The 14469-nt window shown below is 43.5% G+C and overlaps 1 protein-coding gene across 1 annotated transcript; it reads left to right on the top strand.

Annotated features, from left to right (window-relative positions):
- The first annotated feature begins 31 nt into the window (after positions 1–31).
- tm7sf3 (transmembrane 7 superfamily member 3) lies at positions 32–13914 on the top strand. The gene is made up of 12 exons (XM_053415008.1): positions 32–320; positions 2431–2585; positions 6047–6197; positions 7095–7215; positions 8868–9039; positions 9123–9300; positions 9610–9696; positions 10822–10902; positions 11070–11222; positions 11333–11433; positions 12293–12455; positions 12575–13914. Exons 1-12 carry the CDS (start codon positions 215–217, stop codon positions 12826–12828), a joined length of 1722 nt encoding a protein of 573 aa, XP_053270983.1. The 5' UTR covers positions 32–214; the 3' UTR covers positions 12829–13914.
- The last annotated feature ends 555 nt before the right edge of the window (positions 13915–14469 follow it).

The following is a 14469-nucleotide window of genomic DNA, read 5'->3' as shown; positions in this document are numbered from 1 at the left end:
ACAGAGGGCGGGATTCTCGCGGGTCCAGCAGTCAGAGCGGCAGTCGGTGGTGAGATGTGCTCCTGGCTCCTGTGGCCGCGGGACCTGTCTGTCCGGCCCAGCATGTCGCTCATCTCTCTGCGGGGACTTCTACCCAGACACCGGAGACAGCGGGGTCCCCAGCGATCTGACTGACGGACACGGTTAAGGAATTGTGGACACGAAGCGGCGGATCATGACTGTCTGGGATCGGTCTCCGCTGCCGCTGCTGCTGCGGCTGCTTCTTCTTCTTCTTCTTCTTCTTCTGCCCTCGATGCGTGAAGTTCGAGCTCAAGTGGAAAGTGAGTTGCTAGAGCTAACGATTTTATACGCGTTCACTTTTCTTTTTTATCTTAACTCATGGTAACCGTGTGACGAAAGGAAGGGTTGTAGTTTCTTGGACATTCCAAATAGTGTTTTCTGTCTGTCACCAAAGTGTCATTAGCCTTATTGTTGTGTAGCTAGCGAAATCTTATATTTCACTTTAAGCTAGCTAGCTAGCTGAGTCTGTGGAATATATATGTCGGTATGTTTCTATAACTATGTATATATACATATGTATTTAGGTGTAGCTTTATGTATGTCAAAAATCATATATTCCCTACGGTGGCCGAGAGAGCTCAACGCACTCCACATGCATTTAACAGCTGACAACAGCCTGACAACAAAGGTAGTATTCATAAACTATTGTGGTTTATGTGGTGAGAGTCAAAAATCAAAGTTCGTCCAGCACCAGGAGTTTGAATCACGTGAAGGTAAACAGAAAGTGTGCGTAGTAAGGAAAACTGGGACAGTGAAAGCCGTGCCCCTGATATCTGAGATCCAGATAACCAAAAGGTAAACAGAGTTCAGATATCTGAGACCCAGATTAATAAAGGTAATAAAGATAAACGAGAACCAGCCACAGTCAGCTGAGGTGATAAATACTTCACCTTAAGTAACAACGTTGTGGAAGTTGTTTAGATTATTGGGATTTCCTCACATGTATTCAATGTTTTCACTCCACTTGTTGTTCTTTACCAGAAGTAAGAAGCCTCTGAAATAGCACAGAGAACATCATGATAACACAACACTCTGAAACTGAGACTAAAGAAATCATTTGAGTGTTTAGAAGCTCTTAAAAACACCGACACAACCATTCAAAGAGTCAGAGTTAGCTGCTTTTCTGTTGTGATGGTCACAGAGGAGCTCCCACCTCACCTTCACTGAGTGGTTGATATCTAATCAATATTCCGCCAGTGTTTATCTATAATTACCTCAAAAGTGACACAGGTATACAATACATAGATATACGTGTAACCAGCCCCAAATCTCCTGCATGCGTTCCAGTGCTTAAGCTCTAATACTTAACATTCTCGCTCTTTGCACGAGAGACAAACGCACGTCTTAAAAACAATAAGAACATGCACATGATCAAAGCTAGTTTGTTTCACGTTGCAGTGGGACATGTGATAAAAGGGTTACAGGTATTTAAAAGTGCCCAGAGGTCATGTTGTGCAAGTTATGTGCTGTACACACACGGCTACTAAAGACAACAACCAGTAAAATAAATCAGAGCGATCAGCTGAAGATAAACAGCGGTGAGAGTTCAGTCTTACAGTGTCCACTGGAGCTGTAGAATAGGCCCCCGATAGGGTTGAGGGGGTCAAATGATAAATATGCTGCATAATGGTGTGGGAAAATATCCCATGTTTATTTATTAGTCAAGCTTTCCAGACAGATAAACTGTAGTTTACTTGGAGCGGTCATGGTGTTACACAACTGATCAAATGTCACTGCTTATGCACACATTCCACTGATTGACAGTTAGTGGTTATGCAAGAGTTAATACATCTGTTTGTTGATTAATCCTCACCGTTTGATTTGACATAGAAAAGAACACAAGAGGAAATACAAAAGTTTAGGCAGAAGGTCAGTGGAAGATTGGCTTCAACGTTGATGGCCAGAGCAAAGATCATAAGATAACAGCTGATGGTTGTGGTTTCAAAGAATCTGATCATTTCACTGGATGTCGAAATCGTTGTTCTAATTTAAATAAAATGTCAAGGAGAATAAAACTATCTAGAAGCATCTTCAATGAAAAGTTGACATGTTGGTTAAAGGTTGGTCAGTTTGTATCGAGATATTGAAGACAACAAACTACTGATGATCTGCTGATCCGACTTATCTGAATGGTTTTCTAGCACCGACCTATTTTAGGATAACATTTTGTTTCGTGTGTTTAGTAGGAAATAGTGTATTTTTTGTGTCTGGTTACAAATACACATGGACAGATTTTCGTGTAATTATTGTGTTTAATTAACAAGCAGTGCATAGAGTATGTCGGGCGGAGGGTACATGATAATGATGGTGTAGATGTTGCAATCAAGCTTCTGAACTAAGTGAGAACCTTTCCCCCTCTCTTTGCCACAGATCGTGTGATTTTCCTGCCGGGAACGTTCCAGAACGTGAGCGTCTCCCAGAACGAGACGGTGCAGGCCGTGGTATCCCGGATCCCCCCCGAGGTCGCGTTCATCACTCTGCAGTTTCACACGCAGCACCGGAACGTCACCCTCTCCTACGCCAGGGTGAGAAAGTATAACTGCCACAGCATTAAACTGATCGTTTTCTCACCTTACCCTTTCTCAAAGCTGTCCCTTTAAGCTCACTAAAAAATCCAAACTCTCCCTAACGTGAACACTATAGCTGTATTAAAACAAAGACATAACAAGGGTTGAATTATATTTCAGTACATCTTTTATACAGGCACATTTCCTACTTCCTACTTTGCCCCATGAATATATTTGGTATAATCCAGGACAAGTTTCACATTTAGTCTGGTTATATATGTGCAGAAATCACCGGAGTAAATATGTCACTAATGAAGTTAGGTACTTTGGAGTATTGGACACGTTTCTCCTCGGATTAGGTTAATGTTTGTTGGTCTGGGCTGATGCATTGCCACTGAGAACTGAAAGGTTTACAGATAAAGTTCTGTTGAACTGCGATGAGTCTGATGATATCATCAGCCGAGCTGGCTCAGTTTCCTTCACGTCTGTGTATCTGCTGCCAAAGCTCTCGAAGCGCACACATGCTCGCCATCGACTGCACCCAGTACCACATTTCAAAATGAAAAGCTTCTGAACACGTGGGGAAGAGGCAGTAAAGTCGGCTTGTGGACGGTGAAATGTCATGATGTATAGTTTTTCAGTTAAAATCGGAAAAGAAAGTATGAAATTTAAAGTACGCTTCATTGTGTGTGGACACGCACTTTCTTCTGTTTAATGAATGAGGCTTTGTGAGGCAGGTCGTCTGACCCACTGGGAGCTGTGACAGTCAGCTGATCTACAGTCTACTGGTCATGGGCTGCGACCCTGAGGGGGAAAAACCTCTGGCCTCCGTTTGTGTTGGCGCAGCCCAGAATGGCAAATTGCCTAATTCAGTTTATTTTTCCCTTGTGATGGAAAAAGCAGCAAAGAGGAGAAAAGAAAACAAATTCATTTGATTGAAGACTTTTCTCTCTGGTAGAAAATGTCCCTCCCTGAAAAAAAAAAAGACCCTGTTGATGCAAAAGAATCACAGTTTCAGACCTGGAGCGGATCACTATCACCAAAACACATCCAAATCCAAAAAGGAAATTCAAAGTAGACAGGAAGTTATTTTTAACATGCAGACAAAGCACTGCAGCTTCCTTTATCTTCTTTATTTTCTTTGACTAATTTCCTTTTTATTTTTCATCACTCTCTCAAAGCGGTCAACCACAAGTCCTTTTCATATGTTTGTTAGTGATTTTATCAGCCATCGTGGTTATAGATGCCAGCGCTGACTTTACATTTCCTCTTCTGCTTTTTTCAACCAACCAGAGAGCGTTGTTTCAGTACAACTCTTTTATTTGTGTGCACCGTAGGGTTTTACTCTACCAGATAAACAACAGTGTGTGAAGAATGTAAATCAGAAAGCTACGACAAGTGCTGTGGCATCGCTGCTGTACCTGTTTCCTGTCGGTGACTAATGTGTGATCCAAACTGTGAACCACTATTACGTGTGTGTGATTAGTGAGGGTGTGAAGTTGCTGCAGCTCGATGGCGTATTCAATGAATTCAGTGGAGACCACAGCGAGTCGAGCGTCTCTGCTCACGGAATAAGACTAGTGGAATGCAACCGAATTGTATGAGGGCTGAGAGTCATAGTTATAGTGCGACTAGAAATGTCCCCTGAGAATGACTTCCTGCCGTCTGCTGTTACCTGATCTAAGTGGAAAGTCGACGTGTTTATAAACCCCCTTGTATTGAAGCGCAGCGCACACGATGGATTCTAAAGTCCTGTACAAATGTGGCAGCTGATGCTTGGTGTTCACATCAATTAAAAAAGTTCAAAAACATGTTTTATGATGTATTTTGTAATGAATATAAGCTAATAGTTATTGAATTTAAACTTATTCTATGGGCATGGGTATTTTTAAGTGTTTAAACCCTTGTCATCTACGTCTACCAGGTCATAATGATAATACATTAAATAAGTATGTTGTTTTTATGCTCCAAGATACAATAAAGGAATACAAAAAATGAATAACTATAAATATAAAATACACATCATAATCTCACATTGAAATATAAGGTACATGTGGTAATTTAATATTAATGTGTATACGACAGACCATAAAATGTGTACACAGGACTGAAGTGCCAGATTAGGGAAGTATCTGCAGTTTTTACAGAAGTATTAACTTGGAAACGAAAATACACAATAAAGTGTTGATATCAAAACAGACGCTCTATTGTAGCAAGTAGACAAGATTCAATCAAATCTGCCTCTGTAATGTCAACCCACTCTGTCCTCATTAGGCTCTGTTGACCTAGTGGTGATATAGCATCTGTCAGGCTTTATTTTGTGACAGTATTTTCCTCTGGTAACACACATCCTATTTGAGTAAGCCAACTAGTTCATGTGCACTGGGAGTTTAGCAGTTCAGGATGTGGTGGACCGATTGACACATTTCAGTGATTGACTCATTGTTCTGTCACAAACGCGAGCAAGAACAGGTTTGGTTGAATACTAGGTATGAATGAAGTGTGACTTGCCAATTGAACTCCATTTCTCCATCGTCATATCAGCGTATTTCGATGAAAAGAAAGTTTTGGTTCATCTCAAAACTATACAACCTCCCTACTTTGTGTGGAGCTCCCAGCCCCTAGCTCACTGGTTCCTAAAGAACAAGTCACACATGGACATGAAAGCTGATGCAATAATGTGGCTCATGAATGATGATTTTAACTGTTTAAAAAGTAGAACTGATATATCAGGGTTTGAAAGAACTGATTATTATTATCATTATATGTTAGTTTGAACAGTTCATTGTTGGCTTTGTTATATTTACGAGATTTGATGACAATAAGAAAAAAATATTACCAGACTCTTTTATGTTGAGCCTTGGCTGAACCTGTGGATCTGAAAATGTCCGGTGTGCTGCCAATGAAAAGAATGAATTGAATTAATTGCATGAGTTGTTCAGTAACTAATAGGATTTAAGGAGATTGAAGGTTGCTTATTAAAAGTAGTTTCTAATGACAGACTCAGGTCACATTACAAACACACAAGCATGTTGTGGACCCTCCGCTCGCCTCAGTTTTATTGGCTTTTTCCTTCATATAAGCTCTTCAGAAATATCTCTGTCTTCAGGGGGTCGACTGCAATGTATGATAATCCTCAGCAGGTGACGTGCTCTGCGGGTCAGTGAACCAGTAATCCATGGAACAAGAGCTGGGTGTGCTGGGATGTTGGAGAAAATCTGTATATGTGAAGAGATTCTTTACTTTTTCCTCAAGCCCTGGATCTGGTGAAAACGTGACTCTGCCTAGTTGTCTAGCTAAAGACCTGCAGTAATACCAGCATTCCCATCAGCCTCAGCTGTTCTATAAACACAATAAACATCAAACCTGGTGATCATCAGCACATGAGCGGTGTCATTATGAGCATGTTGCCATGTTTTGTATATTATTTGTCTATCTGCTGACAAACTGATGTGTGTTTGTGTGTGTGTGGTCTTCAGCTGCCGGGCCTGGGTCTCTCAGTGACTGCTGTGGACTCTGGGCTCCTGTCCACTCTCGAGCCAGGCGTGACGTCCCTCTCCCTGTTCCTGTCCACTCTCGACAGTGACACGGTGGCGGGCACTGGGGTCATCCTCCCCTTCTCCGGTGCCGGTAGGTTTAAAAACACGTCTCTGGATTTCAGTGTGAGGCCATTCACCCGCTCTGATTGCCTAACAGGGAAGTTGCATGCTGTTCATGAAAGCTGTTTCTGCGACACAAAACACCGAAGTATCTCTTGACGGATTATTTCCACTAAAGGAAACCGGGACACCAATAATCAGACCTTATTCAGATTTTTTTTTTTTATAATGACGTTTACATGCACTGTTAATGGAAAATTCCATTCCTATTCCTGTTTATATGTTCCAGAGCCCTAAGCGTCTTCAATTTGACTAACGGACAAACCTAACACCCTTTATTGGTATATTGGGTATTGAGCTGCAACATGCAACTGCACCACTAGATGTCTCTAAATTCGACACACTGAACCTTTAAGTCCCAGTATGACCTTATTCAGGTTAATGTAATCAGAAAATGATGTTTACATGGCAGCGTCTTATTCCCATTATGGTCTTAATCGGGTTCGTCTTGGAATGTTGGTGTCCTTATTAATGTAAACACTTAACTACCGGAAATTTCTCCTCTAAAGAACAGTACTTGCCAATGGCATTACAGTCCAACCGCTGGTTTGGAGCATTGAAGATTACATTATATCCTGTGGAAGAAAACTGCAGTTTTATCTTGGTGAAACTAATATACTTTAAAGATCTGATATCAGATAGTTTTCAGTACGTAGACTCACAAACGCCTGACCTGCATTTTCCAGTATTCAAGGCATTTCTGGTGCTGGTATCTGGATTGAACATCTCTATAAACACAAGCCCTAAATTGTGCACGGCTGCTCACATGTCTCAAACAATCATGCTACTCAGCCTTCGGTGTTTTGTTTTTGTCTTGTCCCTACATGCCTCATGAAATCTTGATTGATCATCATGTCCCCTGCTTTAGACCCAGTCCCTGGAGCTTGTAACATCGAGTTCAACCTGGACATCGACCCGAATGTCTACGTTCACTACAACCTCTACGAGACCACGATCCGCTTTGCACCAGCAAACCTAGGATATGAGAGGTAACGCTCCACTTCCTGTGCAGCCCGTTCAGCCGGGGGCAATGAAACCTCTGCACCCACACATCACGTCAGACACGACCTGTTGTTAAACTGCCAGGCTGTTCATTTGAGGCGAGAGCGCTCTGTCACACATGCACACGCTCGCCACCTCCGCCTCCGCCTCCTTTATTGTGGCCAGATACACTAGCTTTGTTTTGCAAGAACACCCGTGTCTTCGGGCCAAGTAACCGGAGGACCCCATCACTTGTTCAGTAATTTCCTGTTTATCATTACCTGCCAGTGTGAAGCTGTACAGACTCGTCTAGTTTTATTTGAATTGTCCCTCTCAGCTCTTCAGCGCAGTGTCCTTAGAGGTGATGTCTTTGTGGATGCTGGGGTGGGGGTGGGGATTATCAGCTGTCCAATCAGTGGGACACTTATTTTTGTGGCCTTTTTTAGAAATCCAAAACACGATGCGTGCAATGTGGCCGATTCAGTTTTCAGCTCATTACCAAAAGCTGTTTGGACAAATACTAGGGTCTTTGTTAACTGTCTTCGATTGCCGCTCACTTCACGTTGCACGCCGAGTGTGAAAGTCGACTCGTTTGACATGGCTCACGGCATTAATGTTTTAGTATCAGGTGATGAGTCCTCCTGATTTTAAGCCATAGCGATATATTTATTGAAAACTCGTGAAACGCGGAGTTAATAATTCCTGCAGTTTCAGGGTCATAAAATCCTCCGCCCTCATAAAATCTGTGGCTGTGACCAAATCACTGCAGCTAATTCTGCTCTCTGAGCCGACAGACACAAGATTTTACACTCATTACTTCTGATTTGGTCGCTATTCATACAAACGTTGCCCCGTCATATAACTGTCCAAACTGTACAAACCTGACTGATTATTCTTCAAAGTTTATTACTGTCTTGTGGGACAGGAGTCTTGCAGTTGTTTGTGACTTCGTAGTACACGACTGAATAGTTTCATTGGCTCATACACTCCGCAATCTTTCAATAAGAGAATCCCCCCGACTAACATATCTGGTCTCCAAACTATGTATCATTATGAAAACACCCAGGACAGGAGACACGCTGAGTCTGACTAATACACAGAGTGACACATCAGGCGGGAAGAGGTCAAACGCCTCAGAGCAAGTTTCCACTTCTCTGCCTCTAGATACGTACAGTACATAGGTGTGTGTGTGTGTGTGGTGTATTTGTTGCACCCTGACTGTCAAGTGCAGGATTCAAACATGCGCCAACAAACCACCACATTACAGAGAATGACATCACAAACGGACCAAATGATGTTAAGGTTCGGTTTCGATGTCCCCCCCACTCGTCCTCTCTCTCGCTCTTCCTCTCCTCTGCTGGTTCTCAGGCTCTCTTTGTCTCTCTCTCTCTCTCTCTCTCTCTCTCCCATTAGATGACATTCAAACACACTTATCTCATTAGGTTTAACAGAGACTCTTGTTTACCAAAGCTGGTCAATCTCTGGCCTGCGGTGAACTCCATTGTCGACTCACAGGAGTTTGTAAACCCTCCCTGTTCACCGGGTCGCGTCCACACGAGCGGGACAGTGGATCCTCTCACTCTCCGGAGCTCACACGAGAAAAAGGACCTGACATTAAACTTGATTTGATTTTGTCCTCCCTGTGTCCGCTCTCTGTCAGAGGTGACACTCCTCCACCCTGCGACGAATCCACGGAACCCGCCACGCGCTGGCGGCTGCAGTACGACATCTACCAGTACTTCCTGCCTGAGAACGACCTGTTAGAGAGCAGCCTGTTCAGGGGCATCCAGGCCATGGCTGACACCCAGGGCATGATGGAGAACGGCAAGCGGGTAAGCACCGTAAACAGGATGATTAAAAACAAACTGCAGAGAAGAACCGAGCGCTGATGCTTCACCGCGCCGTCTCCCCGCAGGTCCTGACGTTGTTATCTACAGACATGAGCATGGCAGTGTTCAACTCCATCCCCGGCCAGGGAGTCATCTACTCGGTGGTCGTCAGAGACCCTCTGTTGAACACCTCGGCCTCCTACGTCCCCGTCCACACCTACGCCTGCAGCTTCGCTTCCACCCTGGACGGCTGTGAAACTCTGGGTAAGTCCCTGTGGGATCCCCATAGAATTAAATGTGCCGTTTCATTATTGCATCACTTAATCTTGTATTTGTCATATTCATTCAGCAATAAAAACAAGATTGTAAAAACCCCGTAATAAGTAAATGAATTAATCGATAAAAAAGTATAACATATTTAAGGATACAAAATCTTGTGATATTGCAAACTGTGTGTTTTACTGATCGGTTTAATTGACAAATTCTGTCATTAACGGCAGGAAGCCTGCTCAAGATGTAAGCTGTTTTGGATGTAGGTTTTAATTCAGATTATTGTTTTATATTTGTTTTCAGGAAAAATATCCACCAAAGTGTTTTTCACCATCACAGGCTTGGCGGGCCTGTTTGTCTGCTTCTTTGGTCATCGCTTCTTCAAATGCGGTGAGAAATCTGATGATCTTCATGTGATTATTATTATCCTGATATCATTATGTTTGTTTTATTATTAGCTTGTTTGTGGTGGGTTTCTTCTAAAGCCGTTTCCAAATATGATTGTGTGAGGAGAAATTGGGTCTGGACGCAGCGGAAGTATGTCCGGGTCAGAAGCGTTTTAGTTTGAAGCACATTGACACCAGCGTCAGCCCTTATCGTCAAAAGCTCTCAACTCTCATTTCCTTTCCAAATTGCCATCTTCATCTTCATCTTCGTCCTTTCCTTTCATCCCGAGATATTTGTATCCTTCCAGTTTCACATCTGTCACTAGGTGGAAACATCCTCGTTCCCCTTCAGATTAATTTCCGGACATTTTCCTGCCGTATTCATGAGCTCAGACAGAGTTCCATAAAATGTCTGGAGCTACTGACTCAGACTTTTCTGTTCTCACATTCAGCTCAGGAAAATGTCGACCGTTCAGTTCATGTCTTGAAGCAGCCTAAGTGTTTTGGTTCTATTATGTTAACAGGATCTGGCAGCAGGGGAAACTATAGAGAACAGTCTTTGATTGTATATATTTGATCATTATTTAAGGTCCACCAACTCCATTATGAGTTTAACTTCAAAGTCAAAGAATGGGAAACTGTTAAATTTCCTCTAAACCAAATTAAGTTGAGTCACAGTTCGCTTCAGGACCAACAGATTGCATCAGTGGGGTCAGGTCCTTGCTTGTGTCCTAACTTCCTCATGCATCAAACAGAAGCCACGCTCTGATGTGCTGCAGATTCAGTTTAACAAACAGCTTGTGGATCCCTTTCATTTAATCCCATTTGTGTTTCTTTGTTTTAATGCATTTAAGAATGATTGTTTTCCTCAGAAACTCGGCTTGTGGGGCTGGAGCAGTAGGCTGCCTCTCATGTGATCTCTCCCGCATGAGATGATGAAATGTATTTGTTCCAAACCCGAACCCGTGACTGTGAGGCAGCCAGAGCGAGGGGCCGTGATGCAGCGTGTCTCACTCTTTTATTCCGGACCATGTGGTCTCATCCAGCTCCTGCAGCAGAAAGTCTTAATCCTGTCATATCTTAACATTCCTCTACTTCCTCTTTTCTCCTCTTCCTCTCTGTCATGCAGAGTTGTTTTGTATGGGGTTCAGCTTCTCAGCCTTTTTCTTCTTCGTGCTGATCACCAGGACGACAGACCTCACCTATGACCGTGAGTTTTTCCAACTTCTGTCTCTCCACTAGATTAAAGTCATAATGGGACTTTGGTGCCCCCTACAGTAGAATCAAACAACACACAGTTGCTGCACTGCACTAGCACATTTCACCCCGAAATCAAAGCCCTCTTCTTGAGTATTGTCTGCTTTCGTCCCTCCACAGTCCGTCTGGCCCTGTCAGCAGTGATCGGCGTGGTGGGGGGGGTCCTCCTGGTGATGAGCTGGTGGCGTTTCGGCTCCGTCATGATCTGCGTCGTCGTGGTCGGCCTGATGCTCGGCTTCCTCATCGCCTCCACTGTCCTCTTCACTCCTCTGGGTAGGAACAAAGTGCCGTGTGCTCCCCTCAAACAGATCCACAGGGCCGAGCTGTGTGATTATTTTTTTTTTTTATAATTGTACATCCTGTGTGTTGTGATGTTTCTCCAGGTGACATCGACGTGTTCAGGAACTCGGATGTGGTTTTCTGGGTGACCTTCTGCTGCTTCCTGGTCATCGTTCCACTCTTCTTTGTGCGATGGCCCAGAGAGGTAACTCATCATCATTTGAAACCACTCACCACAGCATTCGAAGGATTTCATGAGATTACTTCGGCGCCATCTAGTGGCAGTAAGAAGAATGACACTGTGATCACCAACAAACGAAATAATATAGAAAGTTTCTGTGTGGGCGTCTGGTTTTATAGCAATTTAGGTTTTGAGCTAAGAACTCAGAAATATTTTCAAAAACTACAATCGTTTTTAACTTTTAAAGACACAGGGACTATTTTACATGCCTTCATCACATCTGGTTTATTGCAGTAGCATTTGTGACTCAATCCCAGTCTTAACACTGACTCCCAGTGTGTTTTGGATTAGATTTAAAGCTTTTACTGATGACTCATAAGGCAGCACATACTTTTGTTCGTCCCAGTGACCCGGCTGAAAATCAGAGGGGGCGGGGCCCTGGCAGTTGGCAGTTGGCAATTAGCATATTTCTGTTTTCACATATCTTATTGGATTTTATGCATCACATGGCAAATTACATTGCATTCATTAAGAAGACTCCAGCATGCGACAAGAAATAGTCACAGCACGTAAGCGCCAGGCTCCATCGCTCTGATCCCAAAATGAGACATGAGGGGAAATTTCAGCAAGAAGGCGAACCAGCAAATTTCTCCATATGTTAGAACTATTCTTTTAAAAAGCTCAAATTTGCTTAATTATTTAGTAGCGGTGCTCCCTTCTTTGTCCTCAGTTTCCATTTGTGAATTATTGTGAAAAGTAGAATTGCAGATGTGGATAGAAAACTCATCCAAACAAATCTAAAGCTATTTTTCTGATTTGTAAATATTTTCCCATAAATTGTTTGTGTTTCGGCCGTGATGCTTAACAATGAAAATCCTTTCAGGGTAACATCATCACCTGTGGCGTCGTCGGGGCTTACGCTGTGATTCTGGCCGTGAACGCCTACATGTACACCAGCCTCTCCTACATCACACTGAACATCCTCAAGCGCCTGCAAAACAACAACTTCAGCGCCATGTTCACCGACGTGCCGTTCCAAACCATCGGTGAGTTCACGACCAGAACCAAACGAAGGGTTTTAAACCTCGTAATACAAACATTATTGGTTTCACAATAATTTGTACCGTTTTTTTTTACTTGTGTGTGTTTTTCTCCCATCGACCAGACTACATCATGATCACCGTGTGGGTGGTGCTCGGCGTCAGCGGCGTCGTCCTGCAGCTCTACCGGGAGCGCTCGCGGCCGTTCTTCCCGCCCAGCCCGTACCTCATGTGGCTGCAGGAGCGGGAGCGCCGCCGGACCAACGTGCTCGACCCGAGCCACCACTTCGCCCCGCTGCCCAACCGCCTGCTGGCCCGAGCACGGCAGCTCACCAAGCGCATGGAGCCGGCCGGAGAGCACACGCCTCTACTCCTGTGAACCCTCAACGCCACGGACGTCTACTGGGTGAAGCCAGGTTTCCGAGTACACATTCTACTGGGATGTGTTGTTGACCAGCAGAGGCTCAGACCGCCACACGGACGCCAGTGAGGTGCTGGTGTTGTTCCCCTGTCACTGGTGTGGGGATCTGACCCCACACCAGCTGACACAGAGAGGGGATCATATCACTGACGTTCTTCAGGTCGATTCTAATTTTTAAAACGAAGTCTGAGACAAGCCACTGCCAGTTTTATGAAACACTTCAAAGACATTTTATGCCCGAACGAGAAGAATATAAAAAGTTGTTTTGTTTAATAACACAAATGTCGCTGTGGATGCTTCGTGTCGTCTGTCGCTTCTAATCATTCAACTGTTTGCACTGAAAGTCACTAATGATTTAAGTCGAGAGGCATTGTATCTTCAGAGAGTCGCATTAATACCACCTACGTTGTTTTTTTTGTTTTGGACTTGTCATGTTTGCGTAGTTTGGCTTTAAACCACTTTTCACACTTTGATATCAAGAAACACACAGTGGGCCCGATGTTAAAGCTGAAATTTAAAGGATAGAGTTTACATGATGATTTCATGTGTTGGACTAAACTGTGTACGTGCCATGTGATCTGTCAGCAGGACACGAGGTCATGTGGGGGACAAGTTATTAAATACAGTTTATATTTGATCATTTACACAAACCACTTTGTCAGAACTGATGCTTCTCCTGTGTTTGTGATTGGACTCTTGAGTCCTCTGGTACTTGGCACATGCGATTGTAATGTTGAATTGTACCTTGGTGGTAACAGCACTGACTGACTGTTGATCTGTGAATGTGCCGTGACTTCTCTCAGGGTTTCACACTCGGCTTTTAGACCACGATGCACTGAGGGGCGGCGACCAGAACCTTCGACCTTCGAACCTTCAGCACGTTCGGGTCCGTCAGTATTTTATTCAGCGACTGAGCTGAGCGGTCTGGTCTCTTGACTTTTTAAAAGAAAACAAACAAACACACAGAATGTGTTGAACAGTGAGGTCAACTGTGATTTGTAATTTAACATGTTTTGATATTTAATAAATGCCTACAGGTATAAACATGTCTGTTGGTCTTTCCTCTGTGTTTGTGTATAGATAATTAGTCCCACTATGAGGACATTAACTGTGTTACACTTGCAAAAAGGGAATAAACAAATACACAATAGAACTCTAAAAGATGCATGTGAAATTGAAATGTGATGCTACCAGTAGGGACAAGGACACGAGCAGAACACAGAACTGGAGAGGAGTCAGTCAGGGAGGGTAGAGAGAGAGCAGCTGTGTGTGGACACCACATGTGAAACCGTTCTCCTTGTGTGTGTGTGTGTGTGGGGGGGGGGGGGGGGGGGGTCCTGCTTTTGCCTCCACTGCACCTGAAGTCACTTTCATTTGCACCAAAGCAGGTGACATTTATTCTCTATCACTTTCCTTCCTAAATGGACATTGATCCCTGAAGTTTAACTGACCTAGTGTTATACTGGGACCATTAACTGTTCCCTTCATTTGTTTGAGCAGTGTATATTCCTTCACACTGTATTAATAAATATATATATACATACATATACACCTTAATATGAATAGTAGAGCTGTTTCCTATTTACACATCCAGTGGAA

This window comes from Pleuronectes platessa, chromosome 22 (genome assembly GCF_947347685.1).
Source record: "Pleuronectes platessa chromosome 22, fPlePla1.1, whole genome shotgun sequence".
Lineage (NCBI taxonomy): Eukaryota > Metazoa > Chordata > Actinopteri > Pleuronectiformes > Pleuronectidae > Pleuronectes > Pleuronectes platessa.
Note: the sequence above shows the minus strand (reverse complement) of the source record. Positions and strands in the feature narration are given on the sequence as shown.